At 36.9% G+C, this 23,388-nt stretch overlaps 4 protein-coding genes, 1 non-coding gene and 1 pseudogene across 5 annotated transcripts; 1 reads left to right on the top strand and 5 right to left on the bottom strand.

Moving 5' to 3' along the window:
- Nucleotides 1-1,697: 1,697 nt before the first annotated feature.
- LOC125582796 lies at nucleotides 1,698-1,803 on the top strand. The gene has a single exon (XR_007320248.1). It is a non-coding gene; the product is annotated as a small nucleolar RNA R71 (small nucleolar RNA).
- A 13,309-nt stretch (nucleotides 1,804-15,112) lies between these two features.
- Nucleotides 15,113-16,053, bottom strand: LOC106357407. Its single transcript, XM_013797080.3, has one exon. It carries the CDS (start codon nucleotides 15,766-15,768, stop codon nucleotides 15,280-15,282), a length of 489 nt encoding a protein of 162 aa, XP_013652534.2. The 5' UTR covers nucleotides 15,769-16,053; the 3' UTR covers nucleotides 15,113-15,279.
- Nucleotides 16,054-16,404: 351 nt separating this feature from the next.
- On the bottom strand, nucleotides 16,405-17,408 carry LOC125581667 (annotated as a pseudogene).
- A 26-nt stretch (nucleotides 17,409-17,434) lies between these two features.
- LOC125581678 lies at nucleotides 17,435-19,189 on the bottom strand. Its single transcript, XM_048747514.1, has one exon. It carries the CDS (start codon nucleotides 19,172-19,174, stop codon nucleotides 18,809-18,811), a length of 366 nt encoding a protein of 121 aa, XP_048603471.1. The 5' UTR covers nucleotides 19,175-19,189; the 3' UTR covers nucleotides 17,435-18,808.
- A 746-nt stretch (nucleotides 19,190-19,935) lies between these two features.
- On the bottom strand, nucleotides 19,936-20,955 carry LOC125581677. Its single transcript, XM_048747513.1, has one exon. The coding sequence runs from the start codon at nucleotides 20,938-20,940 to the stop codon at nucleotides 20,575-20,577; it is 366 nt and encodes a 121-aa protein (XP_048603470.1). The 5' UTR covers nucleotides 20,941-20,955; the 3' UTR covers nucleotides 19,936-20,574.
- A 746-nt stretch (nucleotides 20,956-21,701) lies between these two features.
- LOC125581672 lies at nucleotides 21,702-23,238 on the bottom strand. The gene has a single exon (XM_048747507.1). It carries the CDS (start codon nucleotides 22,827-22,829, stop codon nucleotides 22,341-22,343), a length of 489 nt encoding a protein of 162 aa, XP_048603464.1. The 5' UTR covers nucleotides 22,830-23,238; the 3' UTR covers nucleotides 21,702-22,340.
- Nucleotides 23,239-23,388: the final 150 nt, after the last annotated feature.

Here is a 23,388-nt window from a genome sequence, read left to right on the forward strand (position 1 = left end):
CTACTCAGACATAGCTAAGCAATTCATGACACAAAATATAGATAAAAACTGCATATAATAGAATAGATGAATCGATTGAGTTCCAATCACAAATCTCTCTATGATTTTCTCTCCTAAAACTCTCTGCTGAAAATAACAATACAATGGTGGCCAAAAGCTCTCTTGCCTCCTAACACTTAGGCAAGTATATAACTATTAGGTTAAAAACTCGTCAGGGGTAATCTTGTAATTTGGTGAAGTCTTGGGTTTAAAGTCGGCTGGATCCAAGTCGCGCATCTTGCGTCTCGACATCTGTCGATGGTACAGGATGTACATCGATCAATCATAATCTTCAATCGTCGATGCTTCTCTTCTGTATCGATCGACGACACTGGATTTGCATCGAACGATTGCTTCTTCTTCATTTCGACCTCCAATGGTCAGCTCGGATGAAATCTCTTTTAAGCTCCTAAATGATCCATAATCATCACTTTACTCCAAGATACTCCTGAACCTGAAAACATACCTAATAGGATAGAATATATAATATATAGATAGTAAAACACTTATATACCATGGATGAAAATGGGTCAACTCCATGGTATATCACTTTTATTGCATCACTCAATGGCATTTCCAACGTGATCTTATCGAATGCTTTCTTGCAGATTGCTTTGTCTAGCTCTCGCTTAGTCTGCGTCTTGTTAGGAGGAAAGGGTGGTAGAGTCCTATACACTCTTTCAATTGTCGGTTCAGCCGGAGTTGGGAGTCGATCGACATTGTTTTCAGAGTGTCGATCGATATTCACTGTGGTTTGTCGATCGACACTTGTTCTTCCTTGTCGATCGATTTTGGCATCCTCTTCTATTTCTCCTTCTTCTTCCTCGAGTTCGATGGCCTCTTCCTCAGTGTTGGGCTTCTGTCTTTCTCGAGGTATTCCTGACTCGGTATTGGGATCATCAAGGTCTATAGGGCGTGACCTACTTTCACTGGTTTCCTCAACCACAGCATGTTTCTCTGTGTTGGTTATTTCTATTGCCCTCGAGATGAGGCATTTTCCGCTTCTCAATAACACGGCATTAACTTGACGTTTTGGGTTCGCGTCAGTCCGCCCAGCGAGACGTCCTGTCTCTCTTTTGATGGCAGTTGTGTTTTCCGCGACCTGACTGTCCAGTCTCTTAATTTGTACACTTAAAGTGTCGAACTTCCTCATCAGCTCACTGAAGACTATGTCTATCTTTCCATTCAGGTCAGTGGCCAACTTGCGATTTCCCGTGAAAGCTTGGTTCAGCCTAGATTTCGCTCTTCCCTGGCGTGATCCAATAGTAGCATCGTAATTTTGGGTAAAGCTATCAGGGTTAGGGTAATTATTTTTCAAGGTATGGCTATCTACGAAATCTATTTGCTGTTCTAGTTCAGATAAGGTGTCATCATCAATTTGGTAAATCCCAAATTGGTTCTGTCCCTCAAGAGCAGGATGGGGCGAGTCTAGATGGTCTTTGATTTTGAGTAAAGGTGACTCATCATCTAGGTCAGCTTTTCTTCCTAACTCTACGCCCATCATTTCGTAGGATCTACCCGTAGCTATATTTTTGATCAAACGCTTTGCCTCCTCAGGGTTTCTGGTACTGAAGTTCCCTTCACTGGCTGTGTCGAGCGTGATCTGGTAATGAAGGTTAATACCTCCGTAAAAGGTATTAATGAGTTGCGGCTCTGAATAGCCATGGTGGGGGCATTCAAGTTGGTAGCTCTTGAATCTCTCCCAGGCATTTCTGAATGATTCCCGTGGGTTTTGAAGGAATGTGGAGATTTTCCTCCTTGCATCCCAGTAGTGCGCCTCATCGAAAAATTGATTTATAAAAGCACTACTTATCTCCTTCCAACAGGTCAGAGATCCTGTTGGTATTTGGTCTAGCCATTTTCTGGCGTCGCCTTCTAAGGAAAAAGGAAAGAGTTTACAACAATTGTACTCGTCATTTATCAATTCTTCTAGATATTCGATGTGATCATGTGGTCGCTCTGAGACGGTCCCACGGAAAGGGTTTTGACATACCATGATTAAGTATTCGGGACTGATCCCAAATTTATCGGTATCATCTTCTGGTAGTCTAATTGCGGACCTATTGGAATAGGTCCTTCAAGGATTTAAATAGTCTTGCAAAGGCAATTTCCATTCATTATCTCTTTCTGAGATAGATTTAATTTAAACAGGGATTTCAGTCCCCTGTTCACTTGTAATTTGGTTATTTGCGTTGCTTAGTTGACCTTTAGGTTTTCCTAGGACTACTCTTTCATTAGCATCATTGGTAAGAGAATACTTACCTGCTTCCGACGGGGTGTTGTTGATCGATGTTTGATGTGCGTTGTCGACCGATAACTATGTCGACTTGTCGATCGATATTGCTCTCGCTCCGTCGATCGATATGCCTATCTCTTCGTCGATCGATGTCTGGCCGAAATCCATGTCTTCCATCTTGCAGCTCCTGTATCAGCAGGAAAAGAGAGAAAACCTTTTAGCAAATTTAGTAACAAAATCTAGATTAAATTCTAAACGTAATCTAATGGTAATAAGAAAGATTCCCCGACAACAGCGCCAAATTTGATATCACTCAAATTACCCTAAGGAGTGAATTACTCTCTCAAATAAGAGGTTCAGATGTAGTACTTAGGGATCGAATCCACAGAGACTCTAGGATTACACAATAGATTATGGTCTTGAAATAAATCTAGATTAAATGGTTTATGGGTTTTAAAGCAGAAAATTGGTTGGTGGGCAAGTCTATTGCTCGATTGATTGTTTTGAGTTTGTTAATAGTGGGTTGAAGTAGCTAGATTCAGGTATATTCTCAGGTATGATAAATAATACTTAATTTGGGAAATTAAGAGTTTATTAATATTAATTGTCCTTGAATTCAAACTAAAGTATAATCTGTTTGATTATTTAATCTGTTTGATTATCTAATCTGTATCTCGGACCTCAACTCTCGTTATTTTGGTCGCGAGAAAGTGTCGATCGATAATCCAATGGGCGTATCGATCGACACACCTTTCAAAATATCGATCGACAGGGCTATCGCTGTGTCGATCGATACTTCTTCCAGAAATCTTTACGGACTGGTTTGATTTGTATTCTCTAACTCACTAGACCAACTCTCGTATGTATCTAGTCAGTTAGATCATTCTAGTTATTTTCAGGTATTGGGTCAAGCAATGGCTTGATCCCGATTAATCCTAGGATCTAAGTTTAAAGGGTGATCAATCCTAAACTTAGCTTTAGTGCATAACTAGATGATTAAACTATATTTCTAAACATCCTAACAATTTTTGTGTCAGTATTATATTTATCACCCTATTTGAGAAACCTAAATCTAACAGTAAAGACTACTCAGACATATTCATGGAACACATAGTTATGATGGTCTGAATAATACTTAAATAAACAAAATAGAAAAAGTAACAGAAATAATGAAAGCAAAGGAGTTCAAGATCTTCTATGTTTTGCAGTAGAGGATCTATCTCTCCAATCCTAAGCTCTCCTCTTTCAGTGGTGGCTTCTTGCCTCCTCCAAACTAGGTCTAAAAGGTCTCTAGGCAAGTCTGCCTCTAAAACAATACAAAACCCTAATAAATAGCCTAACAGGCGGCCAGGGACTAATAATGTAATTATTGAGACTTTTGTGAAACTTGAAATCTTCTAATTTGTCATTAACTCTCGGAGTGCTTCATAATCGATCGATACGAGGGACTTGACATCGACCGATATTTGGTGGTGACTATCGGTCGATATTAAGCTACGACAGTCGACCATCTCTTGCTTCCAGCGAAGCTCAAAAGATCTCTAAATAGCTCCAAATACATCATTTCCTTGCAAATGGTACCTGAACTTGTAAATACTCTAAATAGAATCTATATAATAATAAATGTATCTTAAAACACTTATAACCCATAGTTAAAAACGGGTAAAATCCATGGTCTATCAATAGGGCTCTCCTAATAATTGAGTTCACACATGAAAAACTTAGACATTGAAGCTAATATACTAGTCTAAAACTGTAGATGAACAATCATTGTTCCTTTCAGTTGTGTGCAGGGGAGTTAGGGATGATACGCACACAATTGTCCTTGAGGAGAGGAGGGAAGAAAGGATTCAAAAGAAACATATGAGGCCAACAGTTTGCATCTAAAGTTGAAAACACCTTGCAGCATGCCGCTTCAACGTTTTCAAATTTTCCAGAAAAAAATGAGTTGGCGATTACCAAGACACATCCTTGGACGGTAAAGAGAGACGACCAACATTTGACGGGATCAATAGGTACTAAGCCAGGTGGAAAAAGTCCTGGAATCGCCTGCGAATTTTGCATTTGAGCTACTCCACGAGTGACAAAGATGGCAGCACACAGTGAAATAATTAAGTACACTGAGACAACAGCTTTGATTCCCATCTTATTGGTTAATATTTTTTTTCCCTTGTCCTTTTTATTTCGTTTATGCTTAAAAGTTGGGATGGATTTTGATATGCACAGATACTAAGAATATATAGGGTGAGGATACAAGATTTTATCATATAAATTAAAGAGAATGTACGGTATCAGTTTTAGAATTTCTTTCAAAATGAAACTCATGTTTAGGTTAATGTATTTTGAGTTACACTTTCTTTCATGAAGTTGAGTTGACCAATATAACTATAGTATGTTCATATTTACGTTATCAAACAGAACATTGAAAGTTTCTTTTGACCCCCACTATTTTCTATTGTTTTTGATATTTGTTTTAAAATCTGTGAATGTGTCTCAGCCATAAGATGATTAACCTTAGCTATATCATCTTAGGAAAACCGCATGTAAAATAGCAGCCGGTTTCTAATTTTCTTATGGTGAGTAAATTTTTGTTTGAGGGACATCAGGACAAGTAGGTTGTAATAAGTAGGTATTGAGAATCTATATAAGTAAGGTCGTAATGTTTTATGGAAGTTAAGCAGATGTTGATGCATGCTGTAATGGCACTGAAGAATTTGGTTAAAATTAAATAGAGTACCAAGGCTTTGTTGCCATAATTTTCTTGTTGTATTTGCATGGCTAATGTAATGAAGAATATGATAATAGGAAGAGAAAAAGGAAGTAACTGTCCCGGGAATAAAAAGAAATAACAAAGCTAGAAGAATGGGAACTTAATATTATGCTTGTGAGTTCTATAAAAAAAATTATTTATCCTTTTCCCATTCTTTCATATCAGTATGGTAATAATACTCATATGTACATGTAAGATAAGAAACTAAAGTTGTCTTTTTTCCTTATGTGTTATTTTATCTTTTTTATAGTTGGCAGATTTTTCTTTTTGAATATCTAAAGGTTCTATGGCCAGAAAATCTTAGGGTGAAATTCAAACTATTTAAAATTAACAGCTTTAATTTAGAGTTATGTGTTATCTTTTCTTGCCCTTGCATAAACAGGCCAAAAAGGCCGATTAAGACATATTTCTCCACATTATGAGACTTCTAAATCTCTTTTGCGTCAATTTATCTGAACGCATTTTGTTTGATGTTTCAATCTTTGTTCGAGTCGTGTTTTGTGATTTTTAATTTCCGATATATTATTTTACTTGGTTAGCCAACTGAAGATAGGTAACAAACCTATTTTCGGTGATGTATTTGTAATTATATAACTATAATGTGACCAAGACATATTGACAAGAGTTGTAGATATTGCTAAAATTTCACTTTATTGAGGAAAAGGTAAATATAGGGCTCCTAATAATTGAGTTCACACATGAAAAACTTAGACATTGAAGCTATTATACTAGTCTAAAACTGTAGATGAACAATCATTGTTCCTTTCAGTTGTGTGCAGGGGAGTTAGGGATGATACGCGCACAATTGTCCTTGAGGAGAGGAGGGAAGAAAGGATTCAAAGGAAACATATGAGGCCAGCAGTTTGCATCTAAAGTTGAAAACACCTTGCAGCATGCCGCTTCAACGTTTTCAAATTTTCCAGAAAAAAATGAGTTGGAGATTGCCAAGACACATCCTTGGACGGTAAAGAGAGACGACCAACATTTGACGAGATCAATAGGTACTAAGCCAAGTGGAAAAAGTCCTGGAATCGCCTGCGGATTTTGCATTTGAGCTACTCCACGAGTGACAAAGATGGCAGCACACAGTGAAATAATTAAGTAGACTGAGACAACAGCTTTGCTTCCCATCTTATTGGTTAATCTTTTTGTAACGACCCAAATCTCGGCCCGGAAAAATTTAGTCCAGTAAGACCCAATTACATTGCAGAAAACCCTAAAGTTTTCTTATTTAAGATGAGATTTCGTGGTGGCCTCTGACAGAGACTTTTGGGGATGGCAAAGCCTTGCCGGAACGTCACCGTAACGACCACAAATAGCCACCATGAAAGAGAAGCCATCCTACCATCCGAAAAGAGAGAGTAGAGCTCTGCTGACATGTTTTGGGGGAATAGAAGAACGATCGATCAAATATGAGTATTTCGAAACTAAATTTTTAGGTTATGTTCTACACTCATAGATCTATGTGTATCAGAAAGCATATCATCATTTAGAATTTTTATCTAAGAGTTATGGTTGTTTCTTTGGGACTGATATCTACAGATCGGATCCGCGAACAGTCAACTTCATCAGCGTTTTACCGTTGATACAGAAGGAACCAGAAAACGGGCAAGATATCATTGGAAAGATCTCGATGCCAGCTTTTCAGATAATCTATCCGATCGTCAAATCGACGTACGGTTAGAAAGTTATTGACGTTTCTTCTTTGCAAAGAATAAAGCTGTTGAGTTGCAGAGCAGTTCCGACCAGTCTCGGTGTAAGTGAGAAACGGTCGACAGAAACAAAATCTTTCAGTCTGGAAATTTTTCAGTAAGTATTTAATTCTCTTATCTATCATCTCCTGCAAGCGGATCATTATTCCGAGTTATTTTCTGAGAGTTATGCTTATTTTCGTGAGAGGTGTTGGTGCAGTTTGCGTTTACGACCAGCCTGGAGATGAAGCTACTTTGGTTAAGCAAATGGTATCCGATCGGAGTAAACTTGGTGTCTATGGATAGAGGACATATAGTACTACATTATGACCGGAGGGATCTAAAAGTTAACGGTCAGTGCTTGAGTTATTCATCTGTTTGCTCTATGGTTCAGCTCTGCCAGAATATCATATTGATCTAATTTCAGAGAGCTCCGGAGTTGCTTTGTTAGAGCCGTCAAGGTCCATTCGGCGTTTCCTCAGGTTTCTTCAGAACCCGTGGCAAAGGTGAGGGTATATTCTGTAAATCCCGTACCAGTGTAGAATTCTCTCTATCGTAGTTTAGATTTCGAATCATGATCCGTCTGTTTGAATTGAGTCTGTTTGAGTCTTGATTGTTAGTTAGTTCATTCATTGTAAACTGGAGGATTCAACCGTTGATTTGATTGTGTGATGTTAAGATATGTGATATATATATGTATGTATACATAGTTATGAGTAGGGACTATGTGAGTGGGCGGGGATCCAGAGATGTCTGGACTAGCGACCCAGCTTTGGTGGGCGGGGGCTCAGAGACGTATGGGCTAGCGACGCAGATTGTGTGGGGCGTGGGTGCAGAGACGTTTGCATTCGACGCAGCTTTGGAGGGCGGGGGTACAGAGACAGACTGTACTAGCGACGCAGCGTATGTATATATATATTCGTATGAGGAGATGCGGGGTGTATGGACTAGATATATGCTATCATCGCATTGTTTGTGTTGTGTGATGCTTTAGGCATCTTGTTTGTTCATGTTAGAGCTAAACTTCCATAATGGGAGTTCTATTTACTCAAATCAGTGGTTTGCGTGTTTAGCATCCCATACCTCACGGAGTAACTCCCCTGTCGCTCACCCCTCTTTCTTCCCTTGCAGGTGAGCTTGATGAGTAGTTGGATATCTGGACGGTTTGGTGTCTTTGGGACCATTGTATTTTATTTTGATTTTAATTAACTTTTCGATTTAAGGTACTTGGTTTTTAAATTATAAACTCATTTTTATTTGGAAATTATTTGATTAAAGGGTTCGACATTTTATTTGATTTTATAAATCAGTTTAATTCGATATTTTACCGTAAGTAACACGCCGTTCTCCATATAGAAGGTGACGGGTGTTACAATTTGGTATCAGAGCGGGGTTCCGTCCCGGCTCTGACCCGGGATGGCGATTTGTTGGGACGTGGTTTCGACTCGGTTTTGACTCGGTTCTAATTCGGTTTAATCGACTTTAAAAGATTTTTGAATCTGGGGATTTGAGAGTTTTAAAGAAAGAAAAATACAGCACCTTTCCGTTCAGTAACTTCTAACCCAATTGTCTTTTTATTGACGATGAGTTTATCATCGTCATCTGCTCTCTAGCTAACAAGGTTTCAGCCAGATGTTCGAGAAATGGATGATGTCACAGTTTGATAGATTGCTCAGGTGTGTATCAGTTTCGTCAGCCGTGTTCAGAGATTGTCCGCATGTGGATGTCTGATGTTGTTGCCACCACCCAAACTTCAAGCCATCTCTCCATTAGTTTTCGTTATTGGAGATTATGTGGTATGAGATGTGAGCCATGAGTTGGCATGTGTTATTCGTGTGTATGAGTAGAGTTACGGCCATGGAGACATGATTATTTTGTAAACTCGTGGGGGATCGCTTTTGGATTGGGGTGCAACAACTTGCGTTGTGTTATATCGGAGTTACACTTGGTATGTTTTCCAGTTTTTGGCAGTGTTGATCCTTTCAGAGATGTGTCAGTTCGGACAGCTGACATAGAAACGCTGGGAGCTATTTATATTGATTGTTGTGTACCAGTTATGCTTGGAGGGCCGATTGGTTCAGAGACTCGTTAGAGATGGAGTTTTGTTTTCTGATATCATTCTTGGGATGGACTTGTTATCACGACATCGAGTACTGTTGGATTGCCTGAGGGCAAGATTTCACATTTCTGGAGCATAGCAGATTTTATTTGCATACATGCTACATGCAGAGGAGTTATTGGATATGGGGAGTAAATGGATTTTGGTTATCATTTTGATGGTCAACATGAGTTGCAGGATCTTCTAGTTATCTCAGAGCATGGAGATGTATTTGAGGCCTTGGAAGGGCTGTCACCAGCCAGAGGAGATGTTCTTACGATCGAGTTGGAGTCAGGGACAGCACCAGTTTCACGAGTTCTATACCGATTAGCGCCAGCAGAGATGGCTGAGCTGAAAGAACATATGGAAGATTCATCAGACAAGAGATTTATTTAGGCCGAGTAATTCGCCGTGGGGAGCACCTGTGTTGTTGTAAAGAAAAAAAATGATGGGAGTTTTCAGGCTTTGTATCGACTACATAGACTTGAACATGGTAACCATCATATTGATGAGTTGTTGAATTAGCTGCATGGAGGTTCACGGTTCTCGAAGGTTGTCTTGGCATCAGGACATCATCAGATTGTTATAGTTGAGGCGTATGTACGGAATGTGGGTTTCCGTATATGTTATGGATATTACGAGTTTTGGTGATATCATTTTCGATCGACGAATGCACCGATAGCATTTGAGAAGCTTATGAATGATGTCTTTCGCGAACACTTGGACAAGTGCGCGATTGTACTCATCGACGACCCCATTGAGTTATTCTTGGAGTAGAGGGAGCATGATGAGCGTTTGCGAATTGTGTATTGATGCATGAGGATCAGGTCATTCTATATACATTGCATAAGTTGAGACCTCACGAGACCCACTACCCTATTCATGATTCGTAGTGGCTGCAGTGGTATTTGCGTTATAGTTTTGGAGATTGTAATTGTACAGGAAGGAAGTTCAGATTCTCTGGGATCATTGGAGGCTGAAATCTATCTTCATTCATTAAAACTTGTACTTGGACAGTGCAGTTGGATTGAGTTGGTAGCAGGCTACAGTTTGGATATTGCATACCATCTGGTAAAGACAACCAGGTGACAAATGCCTTGGGTAGGCACATGAGTGACGTATCAGGAACCAAAGAGGTTTATGAGTTTACTGGGATATTTGCTAGTCTCAGATTGTGTGCCATTACTGTCGATGGAGAGACAGATGGCCTTGGGACTTTGGAGCAGGCAGTTTTGCTATGGAGGATACCCCAAGCACATGTTAGTGTTATGGCTTTGAAAGACGATTGATATTGGGAGTATTGTTATCATAAGTGTTGAGCGGGATGTACCTGTACCGAAACCGAGTTGTGTGTTGGACGATAAGCTGTTAAGAAAAGGGATCTTACAGCCTATACATCACTCGTGTTTCTCCACCCATCGGGAACACCAAGGCGTACAAAGATATGAAGTGTTAACTGTAATTGGTCTAGTATGAAGAGAGTTGTAGCTTCATTGCGTCACAGTGTCAGACATGTCAGATGGCTATGACAGAGGATCAGTTATCTATCATGTTATTTTTGAGCTTGCTTTTGCCGGAGTGGAAATGAGGCATGGTGATTATGGACATTGTTATTGGATTTTAAATCACCATATGTGGAAAGGATGCCACATGGGTAGTCATGGATAGACTTACCAAGTCAGCCCATTTCCTATGTAATTAAGAAGACAGTCAGAGCTAATCAGTTGGAGCAGACCTACATTATTGAGTTTGTGAGGTTTCATGGATGTCAACATTGTATCGGATTGGGATTCGATGTTCACGTCTACATTTTTGGAGTCATTAGAAGGAACTTGGGACAAAGATCCACAGGAATACAACTTATTATCAGCATACAGATGGTTAGTCAAAGAGGACTATTCAGACTTAGAGGACATGCTCAGGGATTGCGTCTTACAGTGGGATGGAAGATCGGAAAGCATTACATCTAGCAGAGTTTGCCTACATCGACAACTATCGTTCGAGCATTGAGATGGCACCGTATGAGGCTATTTATGGTAGGCCTTGTCGTATACCACTTTGTTGGACCAAAGTGAGGGAGTGACATGAGTTAGAACTATTAATGGTTCAAGAGATGGTATAGCAAATGGACATGCTCAAGGATTGGCTTTGGGACGCCCATGACGACAGAGGATTTATGCAGCTAAGCGTCGTAAGGATTTGGAGTTACATATGGGCAATCTAGTGTACCTGAAAATACTGACATTTCAGGGTGGACTTAAAACTCATAAGCTGAAGCAACTAAAACCGAGGTATATTGGACTGTATCCTCCGGTGGAGCGAATTGGAGCAGTTGATTGCAGTTATTTTATCTGCAGTGTATCAGACTTCCATAACGTGATCCAAGTGAGATCAAATACAAATGAGGATTGACTATCCGAAGATTTTTTGGGACGGTATTGGACAGCCGACTCAGGATTTGAATTCGAGGACGAATTCCTCGTAAGTGGGGAAGAATTGTAACGACCCAAATCTCGGCCCGGAAAAATTTAGTCCAGTAAGACCCAACTACATTGCAGAAAACCCTAAAGTTTTCTTATTTAAGATGAGATTTCGTGGTGGTATCTGACAGATACTTTTGGGGATGGCAAAGCCCTGCCGGAACGTCACCGTAACAGCCACAAATAGCCACCATGAAAGAGAAGCCATCCTACCATCCGAAAAGAGAGAGTAGAGCTCTGCAGACATGTTTTGGGGGAATAGAAGAACGATCGATCAAATATGAGTATTTCGAAGCTAAATTTTGAGGTTATGTTCTACACTCATAGATATATGTGTATCAGAAAGCAGATCATCATTTAGAATTTTTATCTAAGAGTTATGGTTGTTTCTTTGGGACTGATATCTACAGATCGGATCCGCGAACAGTCAACTTCATCAGTGTTTTACCGTTGATACAGAAGGAACCAGAAAACGGGCAAGATATCATTGGAAAGATCTCGATGCCAGCTTTTCAGATCATCTATCCGATTGTCAAATCGACGTACGGTTAGAAAGTTATTGACGTTTCTTCTTGGCAAAGAATAAAGCTGTTGAGTTGCAGAGCAGTTCCGACCAGTCTCGGTGTAAGTGAGAAACGGTCGACAGAAACAAAATCTTTCAGTCTGGAAATTTTTCAGTAAGTATTTAATTCTCTTATCTATCATCTCCTGCAAGCGGATCATTATTCCGAGTTATTTTCTGAGAGTTATGCTTGTTTTCGTGAGAGGTGTTGGTGCAGTTTGCGTTTACGACCAGCCTGGAGATGAAGCTACTTTGGTTAAGCAAATGGTATCCGATCGGAGTAAACTTGGTGTCTATGGATAGAGGACATATAGGACTACATTATGACCGGAGGGATCTAAAAGTTAACGGTCAGTGCTTGACTTATTTATCTGTTTGCTCTATGGTTCAGCTCTGCCAGAATATCATATTGATCTAATTTCAGAGAGCTCCGGAGTTGCTTTGTTAGAGCCGTCAAGGTCCATTCGGCGTTTTCTCAGGTTTCTTCAGAACCTGTGGCAGGTGATGTTCCGTATTTACGTTATCACAGTAGATTGAAATTTCTTTTGACCCCCACTATTTTCTATTGTTTGAATTGAGTTGTTTTAACATCTTGAATGTGTTAGCCTTCATGATTAACCTTGACTAGGGTCAGAGGAAAACCGCATGTAATTAGCAGCCGGTTTCTGATTTTCTTATGGTGAGTAACATTTTTGTGAGTAGGACATCAGGAGTGGGCGGTTGTAATAAGTAGGTATTGAGAATCTATATGGGCGGTCGTAATGTTTTATGGGCTTAAGCAGATGTTGATGCACGCTGTAATGGCACTGATGCATTTGGAGGGCGGGGGTAAATAGAGTCCTAGGCGCAGCGTTGCCATAATTTTCTGTTGTTGTATTTGCATGGCTAATGTAATGAAGATTATGATGATTGGACGAGAAAAAGGATGTAAGGTCATCTTGAAAAAAAAGTTAAAGCTAAACTTCTATAGCGAATGTTCTACTTAATATTATGGTTTGTGAGTTCAGCATAAAAAAATTATTTATCCTTTGCCACTGTTTCGTATCAGTGATTGTAATAAATACTCATAGTTTATATATGTACTGTAAGATAACAAACTAAGTTGTCTTTTATCCTTATGTGTTTGTTATATCTTTCTTATTGTTAGCAGATTTTTCTTTTTGAATATCTAAAGGTTTATGACCAGAAATCTTAGGGTGAAAACTCAAACCATTTAAATTAACAGCTTAATTTAGAGTTATGTGTTATCTTTTCTTGCCCTTGCATAAACTGACGAGAAAGGCCGTTAAGACATATTTTTCGACGTTTGAGACTTCTAAATCCCTTTTGCGTCAATTTATCTGAACGCTCTTTGTTTGATTTTTCAATCTTTGTTCGAGTCGTGTTTTGTGATTTTTAATTTCCGATATATTATTTTACATGGTTAGCCAACTGAAGATAGATAACAAACCCATTTTCGGTGATGTATTTGTAATTATATAACTATAATGTGACCAAGACACATTGACAAAAGTTGTAGATATTGCTAAATTTTCACTTTATTGAGGAAAAGGTAATATAGGCTCTCCTAATAATTGAGTTCACACATGAAAACTTAGACATTGAAGCTAATATACTAGTCTAAAACTGTAGATGAACAATCATTGTTCCTTTCAGTTGTGTGCAGGGAGTTAGGATGATACGCGCACAATTGTCCTTGAGGAAGGAGGGAAGAAAGATTCAAAGGAAACATATGAGGCCAACATTTGCATCTAAAGTTGAAAACACCTTGCAGCATGCCGCTTCAACGTTTTCAATTTTCCAGAAAAAAATGAGTTGGAGATTGCCAAGACACATCCTTGGACGGTAAGAGAGACGACCAACATTTGACGAGATCAATAGGTACTAAGCCAGGGAAAAAGTCCTGGAATCGCCTGCGGATTTTGCATTTGAGCTACTCCACGAGTGACAAAGATGGCAGCACACAGTGAAATAATTAAGTAGACTGAGACAACAGCTTTGCTTCCCATCTTATTGGTAATCTTTTTTTTTTCCTTGTCCTTTTTATTTCGTCTATGCTTAAAGCTGGGATGGATTTTGATATGAACAGATACTAAGAATATATATAGGGTGAGGATACAAGATTTTATCATATAAATTAAAGAGAATGTACGGTATCAGTTTTAGAATTTCTTTCAAAATGAAACTCATGTTTAGGTTAATGTATTTTGAGTTACACTTTCTTTCATGAAGTTGAGTTGACCAATATAACTACAGTATGTTCATATTTACGTTATCAAACAGAAGATTGAAAGTTTCTTTTGACCCCCACTATTTTCTATTGTTTTTTGATATTTGTTTTAACATCTGTGAATGTGTCTCAGCCTTAAGATGATTAACCTTGACTATATCATCAAAGGAAAACCGCATGTAAAATAGCAGCCGGTTTCTAATTTTCTTATGGTGAGTAAATTTTGTTCGAGGGACATCAGGACAGTAGGTTGTAATAAGTAGGTATTGAGAATCTATATAAGTAAGGTCGTAATGTTTTATGAAGTTAAGCAGATGTTGATGCACGCTGTAATGGCACTGAAGAATTTGGTTAAAATTAAATAGAGTCCCAAGCTTTGTTGCCATAATTTTCTTGTTGTATTTGCATGGCTAATGTAATGAAGATTATGATGATAGGACGAGAAAAGGAAGTAACTGTCCCGGGAATAAAAAGAAATAACAAAGCTAGACGAATGGGAACTTAATATTATGCTTGTGAGTTCAATAAAAAATTATTTATATCCTTTTCCCCTGTTTCGTATCAGTATTGTAATAAAACTCATAGTTTATATATGTACATGTAAGATAACAAACTAAAGTTGTCTTTTATCCTTATGTGTTGTTATATCTTTTTATTGTTAGCAGATTTTTCTTTTTGAATATCTAAAGGTTCTATGACCAGAAATCTTAGGGTGAAACTCAAACCATTTAAAATTAACAGCTTTAATTTAGAGTTATGTGTTATCTTTTCTTGCCCTTGCATAAACTGACGAGAAAGGCCGATTAAGACATATTTTTCGACGTTTTGAGACTTCTAAATCCCTTTTGCGTCAATTTATCTGAACGCTCTTTGTTTGATTTTTCAATCTTTGTTCGAGTCGTGTTTTGTGATTTTTAATTTCCGATATATTATTTTACATGGTTAGCCAACTGAAGATAGATAACAAACCCATTTTCGGTGATGTATTTGTAATATATAACTATAATGTGACCAAGACACATTGACAAAAGTTGTAGATATTGCTAAATTTTCACTTTATTGAGGAAAAGGTAAATATAGGGCTCTCCTAATAATTGAGTTCACACATGAAAAACTTAGACATTGAAGCTAATATACTAGTCTAAAACTGTAGATGAACAATCATTGTTCCTTTCAGTTGTGTGCAGGGGAGTTAGGGATGATACGCGCACAATTGTCCTTGAGGAGAGGAGGGAAGAAAGGATTCAAAGGAAACATATGAGGCCAACAGTTTGCATCTAAAGTTGAAAACACCTTGCAGCATGCCGCTTCAACGTTTTCAATTTTTCCAGAAAAAAATGAGTTGGAGATTGCCAAGACACATCCTTGGACGGTAAAGAGAGACGACCAACATTTGACGAGATCAATAGGTACTAAGCCAGGTGGAAAAAGTCCTGGAATCGCCTGCGGATTTTGCATTTGAGCTACTCCACGAGTGACAAAGATGGCAGCACACAGTGAAATAATTAAGTAGACTGAGACAACAGCTTTGCTTCCCATCTTATTGGTAATCTTTCTTTTTTTCCTTGTCCTTTTTATTTCGTCTATGCTTAAAAGCTGGGATGGATTTTGATATGAACAGATACTAAGAATATATAGGGTGAGGATACAAGATTTTATCATATAAATTAAAGAGAATGTACGGTATCAGTTTTAGAATTTCTTTCAAAATGAAACTCATGTTTAGGTTAATGTATTTTGAGTTACACTTTCTTTCATGAAGTTGAGTTGACCAATATAACTACAGTATGTTCATATTTACGTTATCAAACAGAAGATTGAAAGTTTCTTTTGACCCCCACTATTTTCTATTGTTTTTGATATTTGTTTTAACATCTGTGAATGTGTCTCAGCCTTAAGATGATTAACCTTGACTATATCATCAAAGGAAAACCGCATGTAAAATAGCAGCCGGTTTCTAATTTTCTTATGGTGAGTAAATTTTGTTTCGAGGGACATCAGGACAAGTAGGTTGTAATAAGTAGGTATTGAGAATCTATATAAGTAAGGTCGTAATGTTTTATGGAAGTTAAGCAGATGTTGATGCACGCTGTAATGGCACTGAAGAATTTGGTTAAAATTAAATAGAGTCCCAAGGCTTTGTTGCCATAATTTTCTTGTTGTATTTGCATGGCTAATGTAATGAAGATTATGATGATAGGACGAGAAAAAGGAAGTAACTGTCCCGGGAATAAAAGAAATAACAAAGCTAGACGAATGGGAACTTAATATTATGCTTGTGAGTTCAATAAAAAAATTTTATCCTTTTCCCACTGTTTCGTATCAGTATTGTAATAAAACTCATAGTTTATATATGTACATGTAAGATAACAAACTAAAGTTGTCTTTTATCCTTATGTGTTGTTATATCTTTCTTATTGTTAGCAGATTTTTCTTTTTGAATATCTAAAGGTTCTATGACCAGAAAATCTTAGGGTGAAACTCAAACCATTTAAAATTAACAGCTTTAATTTAGAGTTATGTGTTATCTTTTCTTGCCCTTGCATAAACTGACGAGAAAGGCCGATTAAGACATATTTTTCGACGTTTTGAGACTTCTAAATCCCTTTTGCGTCAATTTATCTGAACGCTCTTTGTTTGATTTTTCAATCTTTGTTCGAGTCGTGTTTTGTGATTTTTAATTTCCGATATATTATTTTACATGGTTAGCCAACTGAAGATAGATAACAAACCCATTTTCGGTGATGTATTTGTAATTATATAACTATAATGTGACCAAGACACATTGACAAAAGTTGTAGATATTGCTAAATTTTCACTTTATTGAGGAAAAGGTAAATATAGGGCTCTCCTAATAATTGAGTTCACACATGAAAAACTTAGACATTGAAGCTAATATACTAGTCTAAAACTGTAGATGAACAATCATTGTTCCTTTCAGTTGTGTGCAGGGGAGTTAGGGATGATACGCGCACAATTGTCCTTGAGGAGAGGAGGGAAGAAAGGATTCAAAGGAAACATATGAGGCCAACAGTTTGCATCTAAAGTTGAAAACACCTTGCAGCATGCCGCTTCAACGTTTTCAATTTTTCCAGAAAAAAATGAGTTGGAGATTGCCAAGACACATCCTTGGACGGTAAAGAGAGACGACCAACATTTGACGAGATCAATAGGTACTAAGCCAGGTGGAAAAGTCCTGGAATCGCCTGCGGATTTTGCATTTGAGCTACTCCACGAGTGACAAAGATGGCAGCACACAGTGAAATAATTAAGTAGACTGAGACAACAGCTTTGCTTCCCATCTTATTGGTAATCTTTCTTTTTTCCTTGTCCTTTTTATTTCGTCTATGCTTAAAAGCTGGGATGGATTTTGATATGAACAGATACTAAGAATATATAGGGTGAGGATACAAGATTTTATCATATAAATTAAAGAGAATGTACGGTATCAGTTTTAGAATTTCTTTCAAAATGAAACTCATGTTTAGGTTAATGTATTTTGAGTTACACTTTCTTTCATGAAGTTGAGTTGACCAATATAACTACAGTATGTTCATATTTACGTTATCAAACAGAAGATTGAAAGTTTCTTTTGACCCCCACTATTTTCTATTGTTTTTGATATTTGTTTTAACATCTGTGAATGTGTCTCAGCCTTAAGATGATTAACCTTGACTATATCATCAAAGGAAAACCGCATGTAAAATAGCAGCCGGTTTCTAATTTTCTTATGGTGAGTAAATTTTTGTTCGAGGGACATCAGGACAAGTAGGTTGTAATAAGTAGGTATTGAGAATCTATATAAGTAAGGTCGTAATGTTTTATGGAAGTTAAGCAGATGTTGATGCACGCTGTAATGGCACTGAAGAATTTGGTTAAAATTAAATAGAGTACCAAGGCTTTGTTGCCATAATTTTCTTGTTGTATTTGCATGGCTAATGTAATGAAGAATATGATGATAGGACGAGAAAAAGGAAGTAACTGTCCCGGGAATAAAAAGAAATAACAAAGCTAGACGAATGGGAACTTAATATTATGCTTGTGAGTTCAATAAAAAAATTATTTATCCTTTTCCCACTGTTTCGTATCAGTATTGTAATAAAACTCATAGTTTATATATGTACATGTAAGATAACAAACTAAAGTTGTCTTTTATCCTTATGTGTTGTTATATCTTTCTTATTTTTAGCAGATTTTTCGTTTTGAATATCTAAAGGTTCTATGACCAAGAAATCTTAGGGTGAAATTCAAACCATTTAAAATTAACAGCCTTAATTTAGAGTTATGTGTTATCTTTTCTTGCCCTTGCATAAACTGACGAGAAAGGCCGATTAAGACATATTTTTCGACGTTTTGAGACTTCTAAATCCCTTTTGCGTCAATTTATCTGAACGCTCTTTGTTTGATTTTTCAATCTTTGTTCGAGTCGTGTTTTGTGATTTTTAATTTCCGATATATTATTTTACATGGTTAGCCAACTGAAGATAGATAACAAACCCATTTTCGGTGATGTATTTGTAATTATATAACTATAATGTGACCAAGACACATTGACAAAAGTTGTAGATATTGCTAAATTTTCACTTTATTGAGGAAAAGGTAAATATAGGGCTCTCCTAATAATTGAGTTCACACATGAAAAACTTAGACATTGAAGCTAATATACTAGTCTAAAACTGTAGATGAACAATCATTGTTCCTTTCAGTTGTGTGCAGGGGAGTTAGGGATGATACGCGCACAATTGTCCTTGAGGAGAGGAGGGAAGAAAGGATTCAAAGGAAACATATGAGGCCAACAGTTTGCATCTAAAGTTGAAAACACCTTGCAGCATGCCGCTTCAACGTTTTCAATTTTTCCAGAAAAAAATGAGTTGGAGATTGCCAAGACACATCCTTGGACGGTAAAGAGAGACGACCAACATTTGACGAGATCAATAGGTACTAAGCCAGGTGGAAAAAGTCCTGGAATCGCCTGCGGATTTTGCATTTGAGCTACTCCACGAGTGACAAAGATGGCAGCACACAGTGAAATAATTAAGTAGACTGAGACAACAGCTTTGCTTCCCATCTTATTGGTAATCTTTCTTTTTTCCTTGTCCTTTTTATTTCGTCTATGCTTAAAAGCTGGGATGGATTTTGATATGAACAGATACTAAGAATATATAGGGTGAGGATACAAGATTTTATCATATAAATTAAAGAGAATGTACGGTATCAGTTTTAGAATTTCTTTCAAAATGAAACTCATGTTTAGGTTAATGTATTTTGAGTTACACTTTCTTTCATGAAGTTGAGTTGACCAATATAACTACAGTATGTTCATATTTACGTTATCAAACAGAAGATTGAAAGTTTCTTTTGACCCCCACTATTTTCTATTGTTTTTGATATTTGTTTTAACATCTGTGAATGTGTCTCAGCCTTAAGATGATTAACCTTGACTATATCATCAAAGGAAAACCGCATGTAAAATAGCAGCCGGTTTCTAATTTTCTTATGGTGAGTAAATTTTTGTTCGAGGGACATCAGGACAAGTAGGTTGTAATAAGTAGGTATTGAGAATCTATATAAGTAAGGTCGTAATGTTTTATGGAAGTTAAGCAGATGTTGATGCACGCTGTAATGGCACTGAAGAATTTGGTTAAAATTAAATAGAGTCCCAAGGCTTTGTTGCCATAATTTTCTTGTTGTATTTGCATGGCTAATGTAATGAAGATTATGATGATAGGACGAGAAAAAGGAAGTAACTGTCCCGGGAATAAAAAGAAATAACAAAGCTAGACGAATGGGAACTTAATATTATGCTTGTGAGTTCAATAAAAAAATTATTTATCCTTTTCCCACTGTTTCGTATCAGTATTGTAATAAAACTCATAGTTTATATATGTACATGTAAGATAACAAACTAAAGTTGTCTTTTATCCTTATGTGTTGTTATATCTTTCTTATTGTTAGCAGATTTTTCTTTTTGAATATCTAAAGGTTCTATGACCAGAAAATCTTAGGGTGAAACTCAAACCATTTAAAATTAACAGCTTTAATTTAGAGTTATGTGTTATCTTTTCTTGCCCTTGCATAAACTGACGAGAAAGGCCGATTAAGACATATTTTTCGACGTTTTGAGACTTCTAAATCCCTTTTGCGTCAATTTATCTGAACGCTCTTTGTTTGATTTTTCAATCTTTGTTCGAGTCGTGTTTTGTGATTTTTAATTTCCGATATATTATTTTACATGGTTAGCCAACTGAAGATAGATAACAAACCCATTTTCGGTGATGTATTTGTAATTATATAACTATAATGTGACCAAGACACATTGACAAAAGTTGTAGATATTGCTAAATTTTCACTTTATTGAGGAAAAGGTAAATATAGGGCTCTCCTAATAATTGAGTTCACACATGAAAAACTTAGACATTGAAGCTAATATACTAGTCTAAAACTGTAGATGAACAATCATTGTTCCTTTCAGTTGTGTGCAGGGGAGTTAGGGATGATACGCGCACAATTGTCCTTGAGGAGAGGAGGGAAGAAAGGATTCAAAGGAAACATATGAGGCCAACAGTTTGCATCTAAAGTTGAAAACACCTTGCAGCATGCCGCTTCAACGTTTTCAATTTTTCCAGAAAAAAATGAGTTGGAGATTGCCAAGACACATCCTTGGACGGTAAAGAGAGACGACCAACATTTGACGAGATCAATAGGTACTAAGCCAGGTGGAAAAAGTCCTGGAATCGCCTGCGGATTTTGCATTTGAGCTACTCCACGAGTGACAAAGATGGCAGCACACAGTGAAATAATTAAGTAGACTGAGACAACAGCTTTGCTTCCCATCTTATTGGTAATCTTTCTTTTTTCCTTGTCCTTTTTATTTCGTCTATGCTTAAAAGCTGGGATGGATTTTGATATGAACAGATACTAAGAATATATAGGGTGAGGATACAAGATTTTATCATATAAATTAAAGAGAATGTACGGTATCAGTTTTAGAATTTCTTTCAAAATGAAACTCATGTTTAGGTTAATGTATTTTGAGTTACACTTTCTTTCATGAAGTTGAGTTGACCAATATAACTACAGTATGTTCATATTTACGTTATCAAACAGAAGATTGAAAGTTTCTTTTGACCCCCACTATTTTCTATTGTTTTTGATATTTGTTTTAACATCTGTGAATGTGTCTCAGCCTTAAGATGATTAACCTTGACTATATCATCAAAGGAAAACCGCATGTAAAATAGCAGCCGGTTTCTAATTTTCTTATGGTGAGTAAATTTTTGTTCGAGGGACATCAGGACAAGTAGGTTGTAATAAGTAGGTATTGAGAATCTATATAAGTAAGGTCGTAATGTTTTATGGAAGTTAAGCAGATGTTGATGCACGCTGTAATGGCACTGAAGAATTTGGTTAAAATTAAATAGAGTACCAAGGCTTTGTTGCCATAATTTTCTTGTTGTATTTGCATGGCTAATGTAATGAAGAATATGATGATAGGACGAGAAAAAGGAAGTAACTGTCCCGGGAATAAAAAGAAATAACAAAGCTAGACGAATGGGAACTTAATATTATGCTTGTGAGTTCAATAAAAAAATTATTTATCCTTTTCCCACTGTTTCGTATCAGTATTGTAATAAAACTCATAGTTTATATATGTACATGTAAGATAACAAACTAAAGTTGTCTTTTATCCTTATGTGTTGTTATATCTTTCTTATTGTTAGCAGATTTTTCTTTTTGAATATCTAAAGGTTCTATGACCAGAAAATCTTAGGGTGAAACTCAAACCATTTAAAATTAACAGCTTTAATTTAGAGTTATGTGTTATCTTTTCTTGCCCTTGCATAAACTGACGAGAAAGGCCGATTAAGACATATTTTTCGACGTTTTGAGACTTCTAAATCCCTTTTGCGTCAATTTATCTGAACGCTCTTTGTTTGATTTTTCAATCTTTGTTCGAGTCGTGTTTTGTGATTTTTAATTTCCGATATATTATTTTACATGGTTAGCCAACTGAAGATAGATAACAAACCCATTTTCGGTGATGTATTTGTAATTATATAACTATAATGTGACCAAGACACATTGACAAAAGTTGTAGATATTGCTAAATTTTCACTTTATTGAGGAAAAGGTAAATATAGGGCTCTCCTAATAATTGAGTTCACACATGAAAAACTTAGACATTGAAGCTAATATACTAGTCTAAAACTGTAGATGAACAATCATTGTTCCTTTCAGTTGTGTGCAGGGGAGTTAGGGATGATACGCGCACAATTGTCCTTGAGGAGAGGAGGGAAGAAAGGATTCAAAGGAAACATATGAGGCCAACAGTTTGCATCTAAAGTTGAAAACACCTTGCAGCATGCCGCTTCAACGTTTTCAATTTTTCCAGAAAAAAATGAGTTGGAGATTGCCAAGACACATCCTTGGACGGTAAAGAGAGACGACCAACATTTGACGAGATCAATAGGTACTAAGCCAGGTGGAAAAAGTCCTGGAATCGCCTGCGGATTTTGCATTTGAGCTACTCCACGAGTGACAAAGATGGCAGCACACAGTGAAATAATTAAGTAGACTGAGACAACAGCTTTGCTTCCCATCTTATTGGTAATCTTTCTTTTTTTCCTTGTCCTTTTTATTTCGTCTATGCTTAAAAGCTGGGATGGATTTTGATATGAACAGATACTAAGAATATATAGGGTGAGGATACAAGATTTTATCATATAAATTAAAGAGAATGTACGGTATCAGTTTTAGAATTTCTTTCAAAATGAAACTCATGTTTAGGTTAATGTATTTTGAGTTACACTTTCTTTCATGAAGTTGAGTTGACCAATATAACTACAGTATGTTCATATTTACGTTATCAAACAGAAGATTGAAAGTTTCTTTTGACCCCCACTATTTTCTATTGTTTTTGATATTTGTTTTAACATCTGTGAATGTGTCTCAGCCTTAAGATGATTAACCTTGACTATATCATCAAAGGAAAACCGCATGTAAAATAGCAGCCGGTTTCTAATTTTCTTATGGTGAGTAAATTTTTGTTCGAGGGACATCAGGACAAGTAGGTTGTAATAAGTAGGTATTGAGAATCTATATAAGTAAGGTCGTAATGTTTTATGGAAGTTAAGCAGATGTTGATGCACGCTGTAATGGCACTGAAGAATTTGGTTAAAATTAAATAGAGTACCAAGGCTTTGTTGCCATAATTTTCTTGTTGTATTTGCATGGCTAATGTAATGAAGAATATGATGATAGGACGAGAAAAAGGAAGTAACT

Source organism: Brassica napus, chromosome C2 (assembly GCF_020379485.1).
Source record: "Brassica napus cultivar Da-Ae chromosome C2, Da-Ae, whole genome shotgun sequence".
Taxonomy (NCBI): Eukaryota; Viridiplantae; Streptophyta; class Magnoliopsida; order Brassicales; family Brassicaceae; genus Brassica; species Brassica napus.

Coding starts and splice junctions, on each gene's coding strand:
- LOC106357407 (XM_013797080.3), bottom strand. CDS start 15,768: ATGATAAAATCTTGTATCCTCACCCTATATATTCTTAGTATCTGTTCA.
- LOC125581678 (XM_048747514.1), bottom strand. CDS start 19,174: ATGGGAAGCAAAGCTGTTGTCTCAGTCTACTTAATTATTTCACTGTGT.
- LOC125581677 (XM_048747513.1), bottom strand. CDS start 20,940: ATGGGAAGCAAAGCTGTTGTCTCAGTCTACTTAATTATTTCACTGTGT.
- LOC125581672 (XM_048747507.1), bottom strand. CDS start 22,829: ATGATAAAATCTTGTATCCTCACCCTATATATTCTTAGTATCTGTTCA.